This window comes from Scyliorhinus torazame, chromosome 3, assembly GCF_047496885.1.
Source record: "Scyliorhinus torazame isolate Kashiwa2021f chromosome 3, sScyTor2.1, whole genome shotgun sequence".
NCBI classification, from domain to species: Eukaryota; Metazoa; Chordata; class Chondrichthyes; order Carcharhiniformes; family Scyliorhinidae; genus Scyliorhinus; species Scyliorhinus torazame.
This window is the reverse complement of record NC_092709.1, coordinates 43,822,174-43,840,721: the sequence shown is the minus strand read 5'-3', so window position 1 is coordinate 43,840,721 and position 18,548 is coordinate 43,822,174. Positions and strand designations below refer to the sequence as shown.

Below are 18,548 nucleotides of genomic sequence, written 5' to 3'. Positions count from 1 at the left end.
CAATACAGAGGGATCTGGGTGTCCTTGTGCATGAGTCGCAGAAAGCCAGCATACAGGTACAGCAGGTAATAAAGAAATCAAATAGAATGTTGGCATTTACAGCTAAAGGAATAGAGTATAAAGGTAAGGAAATGTTGATGCAACTTTACAAGGCATTGGTGAGAACGCACCTGGAGTATTGTGCACAGTTTTGGTCCCCTTATTTGAGGAAAGATGCAGTGGCATTGGAGGCAGTTCAGAGAAGGTTCACTAGATTGAGATTAGGGGTTTTGTCTTATGAAGATATTGAGCAGTTTAGGCCATTACTCTCTAGAGTTTAGAAGAATGAGGGGAGATCAAATTGAGGTATATAAGATGATAAAACATACGGATAAAGTGGACATGGATGCTTAAAGTGAACCCGCGGAAAGCGACGGGCCCTGACTGAGTCCCTGGGCAAGCACTCAGAGCCTGCGCAGACCAGCTGGCGAGTGTATTCGTAGACATCTTCAACACCTCACTTCTCTGATCTGAGGTCCCCACCTCCTTTAAGAAGACCACCATAACACTAGTACCAAAGAAGAACAAGGTAGCGTGCCTCAACAACTACCGACACGGCCCTGACGTCTGTTATCACAAAATGCTTCGAGCGGCTAGTCATGAGACGGATCAACCAGCCTCCTAGACGGTCCCAATCCATTGCAGTTCGCCTATCGGCGCAAACGATCCACAGCAGATGCTATCTCTCTGGCCCTACAATCAACACAAACCTCGACAGCAAGGACACCTACGTCAGACTGCTGTTGATAGACTACAGCTCCACCTTCAACATAGTTATCCCAACAAGACTAATAACCAAACATTGCAATCTTAGACTTGACCTCTTCCTGTGCAGCAGAATCCTTGACTTCCTCACCAACAGATCGTAATCTGTCAGGATAGGTAACAGAACCTCCTCCACAATAGTCCTCAACACCAGGATGCGTGCTCAGTCCTCTACTGTACTCCCTATACACATACGACTATGTGGCAACATTCAACTCCAATTCGATCTAGAAGTTTGCAGATTATACGACTGTGGTGGGTCGTATCTTAAACGACGACGAATCAGATGACAGAAGGGAGACAGATCACTTGGTTGCACGTGTAACAAAAACCTTTCTCTAAATGTTGGAAAGGCCAAGGAACTGATCATCAACTTCAGGAAGCATAGCACAACCCCAACCCCCTTCCCTCTCCAACCGGCCTACATCAATGGTTCCGAAGTGGAGATGTCACCATCACCAACAGTCTGTCCTGGTCCACTCACATTGATGCAACAGTCAAGAAAGCCCAACAACGTCTCTACTTCCTACGGAAGCTAAAGAAATTCGGCATGTCTGCATTGACTCTCTCAAATTTCTACAGATGTGCCATAGAGAGCATCCTATCCGCCTGCATCACAGCGTGGTATGGCAATTGCTCGGCCCAAGATCGCAAGAAACTGAACTCAGCCCAACGCATCACACAAGCTTGCCACCTGCCCATTGATTCTGTCTACACCTTCCGCTGCCTCAGGAAGGCAGACAGCATTGTCAGAAACCCCTCACACCCAGGCTTTGCCCTCTTCCATCAGGCAGAAGATACAGAAGTCTGAAGACCCACACATCCAGACATAGGAACAGCTCTTCCCCACAGCTACTAGACTCAACAACTCTCCCTCAGACTGATCTGGTCCCTGTAAGAACACTATTCATGATGCCCTATGCTGCTCTTGCTCATGACTGACTCATCAACACTACACCCCTGTATACTTCACCCGATGCCAGTTTTATCTAGTTTACCTTGCATTGTCCTATTATGTATTTTCTTTTATTTCCATTTCTTTTTATGTACTTAGTGATCTGTTGAGCTGCTTGCAGAAAAATATTTTTCACTGTACCTTGGTACACGTGACAATGAACAAATCCAGAGAACAGGTAGGATGGTGGAGTTGAGGTCATGATGAGATCATCCATGATCACATTGAACAGCTAAGTTGCCTACTCCTAGTTATGTTCTAAGAAATAACTATTCTGTTGAATTCCACCTGCCAGCTCTTGGTCTGTAACCCTGTAGCCAACAGCACCTCAAGCACAAATCTTGTGTTCTTGATTAATAGAGGGATTTCTTGATTAATAAGGGGATCAGGGGTTATAGGGAGAAGGCAGGAGAAAGGGGATGAGGAACTTATCAGCCATGAGGGAATGGCATAACAGACTATTGCCGAATGGCCTAATTCTGCTCCTACATATTATGGTCTAACTTTCAAAGCCAGAGAGGTTGTTTGGCAGTCATTAAGGCTCCTTGTGCCACAAAAATTCACTTACACTTGAATGGGCAAGCTTTTAATGCAGGGCAGCATAGTGGTTAGCACTATGACTTCACAGCTCCAGGGTCCCAGGTTCAATTCCCGGCTTGGGTCACTGTCTGTGCGGAGTCTGCACATCCTCCCCGTGTGTACGTGGGTTTCCTCCCACAGTCCAAAGATGTGCAGGTTAGGTGGGATTACTGGATTAGGTTGGAAGTGTGGGTTTAAATGGGGTGCTCTTTCGAAGGGCCAGTGCAGATTCAATGGGCCGATTGGCCTCCTTCTGCACTGTAAATTCTATGATTCTAATGTGTTAAGCGGGTAAGTGCAGTAGCTTCACTTCTTGCATGTACTTCAATGCCAGATTCTTCACAAGATATTGGTAAAAGGCAGCTTCTAAAAGAGCAGAGAAACTGATTTTTGCATTGAATTACCCAAATGCGGTCAGTGGAGTTGCTATCCAATTTACTCTTCACTAAAAGTGAGCATTGATAGCTTCACCTATTTTTGCAGCAGTGGGCAGTTGTTTCTCCAGCTATGTGTGCACTGGCATTAATAATAATAATCTTTATTATTATCACGAGTAGACTTATGTTAACACTGCAATGAAGTTACTGTGAAAAGCCCCTAGTCGCCACACTCCGGCACCTGTTCGGGCACACAGAGGGAGAATTCAGAATGCCCAATTCACCTAACAAGCACATCTTTCGGGAGGAAACCGGTGCACTCGGAGAAAACCCATGCAGACATGGGGAGAACGTGCAGACTCTGCACAGACAGTGATCCACGTCACAGTATATTAAACATGCGTTGAACAAATAGACTATTCTTGCTGTCTTACCGTCAATGACTGAACTGGAATAAGTTGACTGGTTAACAAGGGGTCAAAAAGCTTCTGTATGAGGAGACATCACAGAATTATGAAGTCCTGCCCACATATGTTTATTTATTTTTAAAACGCATTTTATTCAAACTTGTATCAAAAGTAGGTTACAGTAAATAAACACCCCGGGAAACATTCTTCCCAACAATCAACTATACAGTTTGTACTGATCTTCCTCCTTTTTCAGCCCCCCCCCCCCCCACTCCGACAAACAGCTCCTCAAACATGGTCACAAACATCCCCCACCTTTTCTCGAACTCCCCTGCTGAGCCCCTTAACTCATACTTTATCTTCTCTAACCGCAGGAAGTCGTACAGGTCACCCAACCATGCTGTTACCCCCGGTGGCGATGCCGACCGCCACTCCAGCAAAATTTGTCACCGTGCAATCAGAGAGGCGAAGGCCATGACATCGGCCTTCCTCCTCTCCATGAGCTACGGCTTCTCTGAAACCCCAAATACCGCCACCACAGGGTCCGGGTCCACTCCCTCCTCCACTATCCTGGCTAAGACACTCCCGCCCAGAATCTCCCCAAATTCTCTCAACCCCAAAACATGTGCGTGTGATTCGCTGGCCCCCGCCCACACCTCTCACACTCATCAGCTACCCCCCGAAAGAATCCACTCATTCTCGCCCAAGTCATATGCACCCTGTGCACCACCTTAAACTGTATCAGGCTCATCCTTGCACAAGAGGAGGTCCCGTTTACCCTTCGCAGTGCCTCACACTCTACTCCCCAATTGATCTCCATTCCCAACTCCGCTTCCCATTTCTCCTTGATTTTCGCCTCCCTCCCGCTCGCCTCCCTGCTCCCCCAGCCACTTATATATATATCCCAATTCTTCCCTCCCCTTCCACATCCAGAAGCACAGTCGCTTGCGTGCATCCCGGCAGTCTAGGGAACCCCTTCCAGACCTTTTGTGCAAAATCCTTAACTTGTAGATACCTGAACTCACTCCCCCCTCTCCAAAGATGCAAGCAGGCAGACAAGATCCCGAAAGGGCTACAGATCACAAACCCACTCAAGTCGACCTAAAATGCAGACTACGCTGAGAGACTCTGCCGTCGAACCTCTCTCACACTCCTCAACCACCTCGTATGCCAGCTCTACAGCAGACGACGCAATCTGGAAACCAAGATAGAGGCCATATTCTCAACTTGCGCTCAGGATGCAGCAGACCAGCTGTGGACCACCAAACAGATGAGACAACGATACTATGCCACCTATATGCACACCAAGAACAGGAAGCTTGAGAAACTCGGCATCACCACCAGCAGCAACCAAACCTCCCCGGTGCCACAGTAGAATCCAATACAGGGAAATCTATTGTCAACTTGTCGGACTAGACCCTCAACCAGATGGAAATCGAAGTCCTCAGCAGAGGGCTCAATTTCTGCACCACCACCAAAATGGACCCCATCAGTCTCGCGGCAGACACGGAGGAATTCATCAGGCGAATGAGGCACCGGGAATTCTTCCACAGACCCCAAGAGGCCGACAGCGAACCCAAGGAGACTGCCAATGAACCGGAACAGCAGGCAGAGAGATCTGCAGTGCGGCAACCGAAGAGGAAAGAGTCGAATTGGACCCCTCCGGAAGGCCGCTGCCCTAGACTCGACATGTATGCTCAAGCCGTCAGGAGTCCCGTCAATGCCAGATTCATCAGTCGCATTCACAAGACAACCCCGAACGTCACCCAAGCACAACGTCATCCGCGCTCTCAAGACCAACCGCAACATCGTCATCAAACCAGCAGACAAAGGAGGGGTCACCGTCATACTGAAAAGAACGGACTATTGCAAAGTATACCGCCAACTCAACAACCAGGAGCACTACAGACAGTTACCCGCAGATCCTACCAAGGAACACATTTGCTAACTCAACAGACTGATCAAGACCTTGGATCCAGACCTTCAGAGCACCCTATGTGCTCTCATCCCACGTCCTCTCCACATTGGAGATCTCTACTGCCTCCTGAAAATACACAAGGCCAACACACTAGGCCGTCCTATCGTTTCAGGCAACGGGACTCTGTGTGAGAACCTCTCTAGCTACATTGAGGGCATCTTGAAACCCATCGTACAAGGTACGCCCAGCTTCTGTCGCGACACGACGGACTTCCTACAGAAACTCAGCACCCATGGACCAGTTGAACCAGGAACATTCCTTGTCACAATGGACGTCTCGGCACTCTACACCAGCATCCCCCATGACGACGGCATTGCTGCAACGGCCTCAGTACTCAACACCGACAACTGCCAATCTCCAGACGCAATTCTGCAACTCATCCGCTTCATTCAGGATCACAACGTCTTCACCTTCGACAACAAGTTCTTCATCCAGACGCACGGAGCAGCCATGGGGACCAAATTCGCACCCCAATACGCCAACATCTTCATGCACAAGTTTGAACAGGACCTACTCACCGCACAGGACCTTCAACCGATGTTATACACCAGATACATCGATGACATTTTTTTCCTTTGGACACACGGCGAAGAATCACTGAAACGACTACACGATGACATTAATAAGTTCCATCCAACCATCAGACTCACCATGGACTACTCTCCAAAATCAGTTGCATTCTTGGACACACTCATCTCCATCAAGGACAGTCACCTCAGCACTTCGCTTTACCGCAAGCCCACGGATAACCTCACGATGCTCCACTTCTCCAGCTTCCATCCTAAACACATTAAAGAAGCCATCCCCTATGGACAAGCCCTCCGTATACACAGGATCTGCTCAAACGAGGAGGAGCGTAACGGACACTCCTCAGAAGACAAACACGGGACACAACCGACAGAGCACCCTTCGTCGTCCAGTACTTTCCCGGAGCGGAGAAACTACGACATCTTCTTCGCAGCCTCGAACACATCATCGATGAAGATGAACATCTTGCCAAGGTCATCCCCACACCCCCACTACTTGCCTTCAAACAACCGCACAACCTCAAACAAACCATTGTTTGCAGCAAACTACCCAGCCTCCAGAACAGCGACCACAACACCACACAACCCTGCCATGGCAATCTCTGCAAGGCGTGCCAAATCATCGACATGGATACCACCATTACACGCGAGAACACCATCCACCAGGTATGCGGTACATACTCGTGCGACTCGGCCAATGTTGTTTACCTCATACGCTGCAGGAAAGGATGTTCTGAAGCATGGTACATTGGCGAGACCATGCAGACGCTGCGACAACGAATGAACGGACATCGCGCAACAATCACCAGGCAGGAATGTTCCCTTCCAGTCGGGGAACACTTCAGCAGTCAAGGGCATTCAGCCTCTGATCTCCGGGTAAGCGTTCTCCAAGGCGGCCTTCAGGACGCGCGACAACGCAGAATCGCCGAGCAGAAACTTGTAGCCAAGTTCCGCACACGAGTGCGGCCTCAACCGGGACCTGGGATTCATGTCGCATGACATTCATCCCCCACCATCTGGCCAGGGCTTGCGAAATCCTACCAACTGTCCTGGCTTGAGACAATTCACACCTCTTTAACCTGCTGCAAACAATGGTTTGTTTGAGGTTGTGCGGTTGTTTGAAGGCAAGTAGTGGGGGTGTGGGGATGACCTTGGCAAGATGTTCATCTTCATCGATGATGTGTTCGAGGCTGCGAAGAAGATGTCGTAGTTTCTCCGCTCCGGGAAAGTACTGGACGACGAAGGGTGCTCTGTCGGTTGTGTCCCGTGTTTGTCTTCTGAGGAGTGTCCGTTACGCTCCTCCTCGTTTGAGCAGATCCTGTGTATACGGAGGGCTTGTCCATAGGGGATGGCTTCTTTAATGTGTTTAGGATGGAAGCTGGAGAAGTGGAGCATCGTGAGGTTATCCGTGGGCTTGCGGTAAAGCGAAGTGCTGAGGTGACTGTCCTTGATGGAGATGAGTGTGTCCTATCTCTGGATCTGTAAACACTTATTAACTGCAAATGCTCGCTTTCTAAGCATTGTCTAGCATCTTTGAATTTGTCTGTATATATGTTTCTGGAACATACCTCTTCATTCACCTGAGGAAGGAGCAGGGCTCCGAAAGCTAGTGTTTGAAACAAACCTGTTGGACTTTAACCTGGTGTTGTAAGACTTCTTACTGTGCTCACCCCAGTCCTACGCCGGCATCTCCACATCATCATTACCCCTCGGCAGCTCTACTCTCTCCCTTAGCACCCACAGATGTTTATGGGGAAATCTGATAACGGTGTTCAGAATTTAAGGGGTTTTGTTGCGGTATGTATAGTTAAATTATTTTAATTGGTTAATGAGTTTGTAACTGGAGACCTATATTTAGGATTTATCACTAGAAAAAGGAAGGAGGCTGGGAACACAATTAAATACAGAGCATATGCTATTAGCAATACTGGACACAAATTGCTTCAATGCTTTAAGGAACAGTGGATAAATATTTTAAAATGAGAAGAATGTGTGAGAAAGAGCAGGGGAAGATGATTAAGTAGATAGTTCCTTCAGAGAGACAATAACTTATATTTGTACAGTGTGCTTAATACAATAAAGTGTTCAAAGGGGCTTCTCAAGGGCGTTATCAAACAAAATTCAACACTGAAACACATAAGGAGGTAGCAGAGCAGATGACTAAAGGTTTGGTCAAAGAGCTATGCATTATAGGGTAATTTAAAGCAGAGGTGGAGAGGTTTAAGGAAGGAGTTCCAGAGCATAGGGCCAAGGCAGCTGATGGCAGAGTCATTGGTACAGCGATTAAAATCAGGGATGCGCAAGAAGCCAGAAACAGAGGAGTGCAGGGCGGCACGGTGGCTCAAGTGGTCAGCACTGTTCCCTACGGCGCTGAGGACCCGGGTTCGATCCTGACTCCAGGTCACTGTCTGCGTAGAGTTTGCATATTGTCCCCGTGTCTGCGTGGATTTCACCCCCACAACCCAAAGATATGCAGGTTAGTTGGATTGGGCCATGCTAAATTGTCTCTTAATTGGAAAAAATAATTGGGTAATCTAAATTTAAAAGAAAATAAATGGAGGAGTGCAAATGCCTTGGGAGGGTTGTAGAGACGTAGATAGAGGGGGTTGTGGTCATGAGGGAACCTGAAAACAAAGGAGAAATTGAGACGTTACTCAACTGGAATCCAATGTTGGTTAGCAAGCAAAAAGGTGAATGGAACGTGGGGCAAGTAAGGACGTGAATAGCAGAGTTTCTCGTGAACTCAACGTTACGTCAGCTGGAACATGGGAGGCCAGGAAGCCGTGGGTTGGAATGGCCAAGTCGAGCGATAACAAAGCCATGGTAAGGCTTTCGGCAGATGAGCTGAGGAGGAGTGAGGTGTTTTGCAGGGATGGAAGTGTCAGGAGTTCATCTTTGGGTCAAATGTGACACCAAAGTTGCGAACAGTCTAGTTCAGCCTCAGACAGTTTGTTGTCAGGGTGAGGGATAAGGTCAGTGGCTAGGGAATGGAATTTGTGGTGGGGGCTGAAGACAATGGTTTTGATCTTTGCTCTGTTTAGGTGGAAAATATTTCTGCTCATCCAGTACTTGGATGTCAGAGAAGGAGCCTGACAATTTAGAGGTATTGAAGGGGTTGTGGTGAGGTAGAGCCAAGTGTCATTATTGTACATGTGGAAACTGAGTATGTTGTGGAACATCATGTAGATGGGAAATAGGTGGCAAAGGCCATTGTAGGTAAAGGTTTGGCTACACTTAGATAAGAATGGAATTGGGTTCATGCAGTTCCACCGAGTTGTGCAGTGGGGGAGGCACATTAGAGGATGGCGTGGTCTGCCGTGCTTAAGGCTGCAAACAGGTCCAAAAGGACAAGGAAGGATAGTTTACCTTTGATGCAGTGAGACAAGGATATAGTTTGTGACTTCAATAAGAGCCTTTTCAGTGTTGCGACAGGGGCAGGAACCCAACCGGACAGATTCAAACATGGAGTTCCAGGAAAGATGGACAGATTTAGAAGGCATGCTGGGCTGAATCACCAGCTGTGTTGTAAAATTCTGTGAATTATAAAGCCCATGTATAAAATGTTCAACTCACTGCACTGTCAATGTACCCACATCACAGACTTCAACGGTACAAGATGGTAGCTCACCGCCACCTTCTCAAGGGCAATCAAGCCTGGGAAATAAAAACCGGCTGTTCCAATGACTGAGGGTGGGTTCTCCCAAATGCCCTACCCATATTCAGTGCTCAACCAACATTACTAAAAAGAATGACCTGGTCAACACCAACTGGTATTGGGCTTTGCGGTGTGAAAATGGTTGCTGTCTTTCTTACCTTACAACAGTGACTATATATAAACAAATTCCTTATTGGTTGGAAAGCACTTTGGGATAAGGTTGTGATACATACTAAATAAATGAGATCCAAATACAAACGATGAGGAAACTCTGAACCTTGGATTAAAACTTGGAAGATATTACTTGGAGGCTGGATGTGATGTAACAGAGAGCCCAGATATACAAGCATATCAAGATTACTTTGCAACAAGGCTATCGGTTTTGAAAGCTCTGAACCTCCCAACTGGAAGAATAATGGCTTGACGTCTTGTGTGTGTGGTTGAAAGGTAGTGGTTAGTTTAGATTTTAGGATGAATTGTGCTGCTCACAAGGAGCTCCCAGTAACCAGTGCCCACAACATAATTGCCCCCAAACCAAGCGTTCTATGCTGCCAAACTGCATACACAGAGGTTCTTAAACATTTGCTCCTATCGACATGCACTGGAGTTCTCTGGAGTTAAGAAAGCTGGGGTGTTGGTACAATACATGTAGGAACAATATAGATCTCCAGCACACTGTTACAATGAAGCTTAATGTAGGTTTGAGTAGTACCTTGTTTTGTACCTTACTGCCTTCTGGACTCAAAGTTCAACAATTGCAGGTCAGAAGTTCTGCCCCCCATTTCTCAGACCACAACTTGGTGATGATTCTGCAATCTCCATTTACAACTCTAGACATTTATTATTCTTTATTTGCCCCACTGGCATCTCCTAGTGTCTTGCACCATCCTCCTTTTGTCATTTAATTTCTGTCTTCCATTCTTTTACATTCCATTGTCCTTGCTCGCTTCCCTGGTGTCTTTACTTGCGTAAAACCAGTTACATTTCTAACTTATTTTCCAATTCTGACAAAAGGTCATTGACCCAAAATGTTAATTCTGTATCCCTCTTCTCAGATGCTGTCTAATCTGCTGAGTAGTTCCAACACTTGTTGTTTTTATTAAGCATCCCAATTTGGCTGGGATCTCCCAGCACCTCGCCCTATGCAGGCTGTCAACATAGCTGATTCCAGGATCACAATATCACTCCTTCAATGGAAATTGACCTCCAAGCATGGCAATGAATTTGAAAACCCAATGAAGGGAGAACAGAACTATCTCACTTGCAAGATTACAGAATGGAGCACTACCGCAGGTGGGAGTGAAGAAAAGGAATGTTACAGGAGTCACATCCAATCCCGGAATTGGAATGTGCAAACACCACAAAGACAGCCACCCGAGGCAAAAATTGAACTTGGGTCTCTGGTGCTGTGAGGCAGCAATGCTAACCACTGTGCCACCCGAGGTTAGGTGTCCCTAATTTATGCGTTTAATGTTTGCAATTGTTGAAGCCTTTTTCAGCACTGCCTTATGAACCATTTTTAGAGCATGCCTTTGATGTTGATAGGGGATGAGAAATACTGACTTCAGAAATATTAACTCATTTTCCTTTATAAAAACAGAAAATGCTGTAAATACTAAGCAGGTTAAGTACCTGCTGTTTCTGGCTTTATTTTAAAATGGGGAGAACGCCATTTTGACAAGCCAACCTCAAAAGCAAAAGGAACCACAGTTAAAAAAACACACTATGTCTGGGAAATGGTTAAAAACATTCACCCCTTCAAGAGGCTAGTAGCTTACATGGTAAGTAAAACAAAACTACAGCACACTTTAAATAATTGAAGCAACTCACAGGTTTCATCTACGGCTTGGAAACGAGCTTGGGCATGCTTTCTGCTCTCATTTTCTTGCCTACACAGTGGAGTCATAAACATATTCTGCAGTGTATCTGCTGCAGTCGGTTCAAGTTGAGAAATGCATTTGTAGCAATGATCATCAAGTACCCTTGAGTGGTGCCATAAGTCAGTGGTTTATTTGGCTTGCCAGTCTCTATTTTAACAAAAATATTTGTAATAAAGTTGGAAATTACCAGTTTCATTAGAACGCTTTCAGAAATAAAAAAACCTCTGTTCTCAGAAAAACTTAAGCACTTCTCATGGCAGAACAATCGGATCGAAGCAGTTGGTTACATTCCAGTCATTCATCATCTTTCAGCTATATTGAATCATTCTCCTAATTGAAAAAGACCAGCAAAACTTGGAACAAAAACTCAAAACAGTAAGACAGGTGTCAAAAGAAACGATAAGAGTCTGCAGCTCATAGAAAGGAAACTGCAAGAGTCTGCAGCTCATAGACGGGAAACTGCAAGAGACTGCAGCTCATAGAAGGGAAACTGCAAGTCTGCAGCTCATAGAAGGGAAACTGCAAGAGTCTGCAGCTCATAGAAGGGAAACTGCAAGAGTCTGCAGCTTATAGAAGGGAAACTGCAAGAGTCTGCAGCTTATAGAAGGGAAACTGCAAGAGTCTGCAGCTTATAGAAGGGAAACTGCAAGTCTGCAGCTCATAGAAGGGAAACTGCAAGAGTCTGCAGCTCATAGAAGGGAAACTGCAAGAGTCTGCAGCTTATAGAAGGGAAACTGCAAGAGTCTGCAGCTTATAGAAGGGAAACTGCAAGAGTCTGCAGCTTATAGAAGGGAAACTGCAAGAGTCTGCAGCTTATAGAAGGGAAACTGCAAGAGTCTGCAGCTTATAGAAGGGAAACTGCAAGAGTCTGCAGCTTATAGAAGGGAAACTGCAAGAGTCTGCAGCTTATAGAAGGGAAACTGCAAGAGTCTGCAGCTTATAGAAGGGAAACTGCAAGAGTCTGCAGCTTATAGAAGGGAAACTGCAAGAGTCTGCAGCTTATAGAAGGGAAACTGCAAGAGTCTGCAGCTTATAGAAGGGAAACTGCAAGCATCTGCAGCTTATATATTGCTGTTCCAGCTTATCTGTGGGAAAGGAAGAACTCCTTACAAATGATGTGGGCTGCTCAGTAGCACAGTGGTTAGCACTGTTGCTTCACAGCACCAGGCATGTTTGATTCCCGGCTTGGTCACTGTCGGTGCGGAGTCTGCGCGTTATCCCCGTCTGCATGGGTTTCCTTCGGGTGCTCTGGTTTCCTCCCACAAGTCCCGAAAGACATGCTGTTGGGTTATTTGAACATTCCGAATTCTCCCAACTTGTACCCGAACAGGCGCCAGAATGTGGCGACTGGGGGCTTTTTGTGGTAACTTCATTGCAGTGTTAATGTAAGCCGACTTGTGACAATAATTTAAAAAAATAATGAACCCAACTCCCCATAACTTGGTCAAAAACAGAAAATACTGGACAATCTCAGCACGTCTGACAGCTTCAGGGGACAGAAAAGGGAGCCAACGTTTAGAGTCTGGGTGAGTCTTTGCCACGCAGTCAGTCCAGGTATCGTCGAGGGAGTGTCTGGAGAAAAAATACCCATTAGAACCCATAGCAAAGCAGAGCAACAAGTGCAGAACCTGCTGAGACAGCAAGCTGCGACCTCACAGAGCCATTGGAACCCCCCCTCCCCGGTCAGTGATTTAAAAATCCAGCTGTAACAGAAGCCTGTCAGTGAGGCCCCCTCAACACCAGCCCCCACGCGAAAAAAACACTGCCTGCCTCCACTTTGCCCAACCTTTCCTGAGAGTGAATGATGTTACCCCCGCCCTGACAAAGATTTAAAGCCATTCCGGTTAAAGAGACCGACCCCCGATGAGGGAACAAGAACGATTCACTCAGCGGATGGCAGGCAGGGAGAGAGGGCAGGCAGGGATGGATGGGAGGGGAGGGAGGGATGGCAGGCGGGGAGGGAGGGCAGGCAGGCAGGGAGGGAGGGAGGGCAGGCAGGCAGGGAGGGAGGGCAGGCAGGCAGGGAGGGCGGGCAGGCAGGCAGGGAGGGCGGGCAGGCAGGCAGGGAGGGCGGGCAGGCAGGGAGGGGGAGGGAGGGAGGGCGGGCGGGCAGGGAGGGGGAGGGAGGGCGGGCGGGCGGGGAGGGGGAGGGCGGGCAGGGAGGGGGAGGGCGGGCAGGGAGGCAGGGAGGGAGGGCGGGCAGGCAGGCAGGGAGCGAGGGATGGCAGGGAGGGGCGGATGGCTCCCCCCCACCCCAAAGACCGTCTCAGGCGGGGTTCCCATTTCCCGGCTCGTACTCACCAGCCTCCGCGCCCACCGTTACTCCCCCGGGACCCGCCGCTCCGCTCACTGCAGGGGCCGCTCCCACGTGTGTGGACACCTCACAGGCGCCCGCCGCCGAGTCGGTTTTCCGGAGAGGGGGAGCCCGGCGCCGGAACGCGGGCGTCGAGCCGGACATGAGCTGCAGGAGGTCCCGCTGGCGGAACGTCGCGCACAGCCGAGCGGGTGCCTGAAACATTACCGACCGCATCGGCTACTCTGCCGCTGACTCCACTGCCTTCCCTCGCCCACCACCGATAGCGGGACTGAGGGAACCGCTCCGCCTCCTGCCCACTTGGCCGGCCGCCGGCATCGGCCCACGCCCACTCCGTGACGCGCAGGCGCCCAGCCCCGACCTCTCCGTGACGCGCCGGCGCTCTGCCCCGCCCTCTCCGTGACGTACCGGCGCCCCGCCCGTGACGCACATCGTGCATCGCCCATCCCCCTACCAGGCGTATTGCAGCCGCCTCCTCTGCCCCTCACGTCGAACACAAACCACGCAAACCTTATTATTTTAATTTATTAATATTATTTTCCCCGGAGCGGAGAAACATCCCCACACCCCCACTACTTGCCTTCAAACAACCGCGCAACCTCAAACGAACCATTGTTTGCAGCAAACTACCCAGTCTTCAGAACAGTGACCACGACACCACACAACCCTGTCATGGCAATCTCTGCAAGACGTGCCAGATCATCGACATGGATACCACTATTACACGCGAGAACACCACCCACCAGGTACGCGGTACATACTCGTGCGACTCGGCCAATGTTGTCTACCTCATACGCTGCAGGAAAGGATGTTCCGAAGCGTGGTACATTGGCGAGACCATGCAGACGCTGCGACAACGAATGAACGGACATCGCGCAACAATCACCAGGCAGGAATGTTCCCTTCCAGTCGGGGAACACTTCAGCAGTCAAGGGCATTCAGCCTCTGATCTCCGGGTAAGCGTTCTCCAAGGCGAAGTTGTTCAGGACGCGCGACAACGCAGAATCGCCGAGCAGAAACTTATAGCCAAGTTCAGCACACATGAGTGCGGCCTCAACCGGGACCTGGGATTCATGTGGCATTACATTCATTCCCCACCATCTGGAAATCCTACCAACTGTCCTGGCTTGACACAATTCACATCTCTTTAACCTGGGGTTACCCCATCTCTGGATCTGTAAAGATTTAATCACCTGCTAATGGTCGCATTCCAAGCATTGTTTGGCATCTTTGAATTTGTCTATATATATGTGATTCTGGAACATACCTCTTCATTCACCTGAGGAAGGAGCAGCGCTCCGAAAGCTAGTGATATCGAAACAAACCTGTTGGACTTTAACCTGGTGTTGTAAGACTTCGTACTGTGCTCACCCCAGTCCAATGCCAGCATCTCCACATCATTATTATTTTAAGGAATAGGCACAGTTTTGTGAAAATTTCACCAAAGCCATTCAGTCTATTTAAATATAAAAGCTAGATCGATTTACACATCAGGAAATGCATGCGTGATATTCGAACTTAATTAACACAGGTTATATGTGCTCCCCTCCCGTGTCGAGGTGTATATGGACTAGCCCATTAGAATGTATCCGTGTGGGGGGGTGTCTAAGGGTGAGGGGGTGCATTGAAAAGTACTTGGAACTCAATGATAATGGGGAGGTCCAGGTGGGAGTGGTCTGGGAGGCGCTGAAGGCAGTGGTTAGAGGGGAGCTGATAGCAATAAGGGCACATAAAGGAAAGCAGAAGAGTAGGGAACGGGAGCGGTTGCTGCAAGAACTTCTGAGGGTGGACAGGCAATATGCAGAGGGACTGTACAGGGAAAGGCAAAGGCTACACGTAGAATTTGACTTGCTGACAACGGGTACTGCAGAGGCACAGTGGAGGAAGGCACAGGGTGTACAGTACGAATATGGGGAGAAGGCGAGCAGGTTGCTGGCCCACCAATTGAGGAAAAGGGGAGCAGCGAGGGAAATAGGGGGAGTGAGGGATGAGGAAGGAGAGATGGAGTGGGGAGCGGAGAGAGTGAATGGAGTGTTCAAGGCATTTTACAAAAAATTATACGAAGCTCAACCCCCGGATGGGAGGGAGAGAATGATGGGCTTTCTGGACCGGCTGGAATTTCCCAAGGTGGAGGAGCAGGAAAGGGTGGGACTGGGAGCACAGATTGAAATAGAGGAAGTAGTGAAAGGAATTAGGAGCATGCAGGCGGGGAAGGCTCCGGGACCGGATGGATTCCCAGTTGAATTTTACAGGAAATATGTGGACTTGCTCGCCCCGCTACTGATGAGGACCTTTAATGAGGCAAAGGAAAGGGGACAGCTGCCCCCGACTATGTCTGAGGCAACGATATCGCTTCTCCTAAAGAAGGAAAAGGACCCGCTGCAATGCGGGTCCTATAGACCTATTTCCCTCCTAAATGTAGACGCTAAGATTCTGGCCAAGGTAATGGCAATGAGGATAGAGGATTGTGTCCCGAGGGTGGTCCATGAGGACCAAACTGGGTTTGTGAAGGGGAGACAGCTGAATACGAATATACGGAGGCTGCTAGGGGTAATGATGATGCCCCCACCAGAGGGGGAAGCGGAGATAGTGGTGGCGATGGATGCCGAGAAAGCATTTGATAGAGTGGAGTGGGATTATTTGTGGGAGGTGTTGAGGAGATTTGGTTTTGGAGATGAGTATGTTGGATGGGTGCAGCTGTTGTATAGGGCCCCAGTGGCGAGTGTGGTCACGAATGGACGGGGATCTACATACTTTCGGCTCCATAGAGGGACAAGGCAGGGATGCCCTCTGTCCCCGTTACTGTTTGCACTGGCGATTGAGCCCCTGGCAATAGCATTGAGGGGTTCCAAGAAGTGGAGGGGAGTACTTAGAGGAGGAGAAGAACACCGGGTATCTCTGTATGCGGATGATTTGTTGTTATATGTAGCTGACCCGGCGGAGGGGATGCCAGAGATAATGCGGACACTTCGGGAGTTTGGAGAATTCTCAGGATATAAACTGAACATAGGGAAAAGTGAGTTGTTTGTGGTGCACCCAGGGGAGCAGAGCAGAGAAATAGAGGACTTTCCGCTGAGGAAGGTAACAAGGGACCTTCGTTACTTGGGGATCCAGATAGCCAAGAATTGGGGTACATTGCATAGGTTAAATTTAACGCGATTGGTGGAACAACTGGAGGAGGACTTCAAGAGATGGGACATGGTATCCCTGTCACTGGCAGGGAGGGTGCAGGCGGTTAAAATGGTAGTCCTCCCGAGATTCCTCTTTGTGTTTCAGTGCCTCCCGGTGGTGATCACGAAGGCTTTTTTCAAAAGGATCGAAAAGAGTATCATGAGTTTTGTGTGAGCCGGGAAGACCCCGAGAGTGAGGAAGGGATTCTTACAGCATAGTAGGGATGGGGGGGGCTGGCACTACCGAGCCTAAGTGAGTACTACTGGGCCGCCAATATCTCAATGGTGAGTAAGTGGATGGGAGAAGAGGCGGGAGCGGCGTGGAAGAGATTGGCGAGGGCGTCCTGTAGGGGGACTAGCCTACAAGCTATGGTGACGGCCCCACTGCCGTTCTCACCGAAGAAATACACCACAAGCCCGGTGGTGGTGGCGACTTTGAAAATTTGGGGACAGTGGAGACGGCATAGGGGAAAGTCAGGAGCCTTGGTGGGGTCCCCGATAAGAAATAACCATAGGTTTGCCCCGGGGAGAATGGATGGGGGATTTGGAATATGGCAAAGAGCAGGAGTAACGCAACTGAAAGATCTGTTTGTGGATGGGAAGTTCGCAAGTCTGGGAGCGCTGACCGAGAAATATGGGTTGCCCCAAGGGAATGCATTCCGGTATATGCAACTGAGGGCTTTTGCGAGGCAGCAGGTGAGGGAATTCCCGCAGCTCCCGACGCATGAGGTGCAGGACAGAGTAATCTCAAAGACATGGGTGGGGGATGGTAAGGTGTCAGATATATATAGGGAAATGAGGGACGAGGGGGAGATTATGGCAGATGAGCTGAAAGGGAAATGGGAAGAAGAGCTGGGGGAGGAGATTGAGGAGGGGCTGTGGGCGGATGCCCTAAGTAGGGTAAACTCATCGTCCTCGTGTGCCAGGATAAGCCTGATTCAATTTAAGGTGTTACACAGGGCGCATATGACTGGAGCACGGCTCAGTAAATTTTTTGGGGTAGAGGATAGGTGTGCGAGATGCTCGAGAAGCCCAGCGAATCACACCCACATGTTCTGGTCATGTCCGGCACTACAGGGGTTCTGGGTGGGGGTGACAAAGGTGCTTTCGAAAGTAGTGGGGGTCCAGGTCGAACCAAGCTGGGGGTTGGCTATATTTGGGGTTGCACAAGAGCCGGGAGTGCAGGAGGCGAGAGAGGCCGATGTTTTGGCCTTTACGTCCCTAGTAGCCCGGCACAGGATATTGTTGATGTGGAAGGAAGCCAAGCCCCCGGGGGTGGAGACCTGGATAAATGACTTGGCAGGGTTTATAAAGCTGGAACGGATTAAGTTCGTCCTAAGGGGATCGGCTCAAGGGTTCACCAGGCGCTGGCAACCGTTCGTCGAATACCTCACAGAAAGATAGAGGGAATGGAAAAGAAGAAGGCAGCAGCAGCAGCCGGGGGGGGGGGGGGGGGGGGGAGGAGGGGGGGGGGGGAGGAGGAAACAGAAGGAGTCTCAGGGTTATTAATATATATGTATAATATGTATAGGTCGTTGCTATAAATAATTGTATATTGGACTGTTAAATCATATTTTTGGAGAGTGTTTATCTGAGACAAGGCAGTTGCCATTTAGTTTTAGTTTTCGTTTTTGTTATATATTATTTATTCTTTGTTTATAAAACAGGTCATTGTTATCTATACTGTTATATTATTGTGTAAAGGATACACAATGTACTGTGATGGTTGACCAAAAATTTTCAATAAAATATTTAAAAAAAAAGAATGTATCCGTGTCCAGGTCACATGACCATCCAAGTGACAACGTGAAGCTCAGCTAGAGTAAACTATCAGTTACTGAAGTCTGGCTGTAGCAGGCAGTGCTAACTAGTGTCACCACATGGCACAGTACTCCTGACTAA

The 18,548-nt window shown here is 48.8% G+C and overlaps 1 protein-coding gene across 1 annotated transcript in view; it reads right to left on the bottom strand.

Moving 5' to 3' along the window:
* The window catches only part of nocta (nocturnin a), a 61,675-nt gene extending 47,850 nt beyond the window's left edge, over window positions 1-13,825 (bottom strand). The window contains exon 1 of the mRNA XM_072495575.1: window positions 13,464-13,825. Within this exon, the coding sequence (XP_072351676.1) occupies window positions 13,464-13,692 (229 nt within the window). The 5' untranslated portion in view covers window positions 13,693-13,825. The remainder of the gene's footprint in view (window positions 1-13,463) is intronic.
* Between the last annotated feature and the right edge of the window lie 4,723 nt (window positions 13,826-18,548).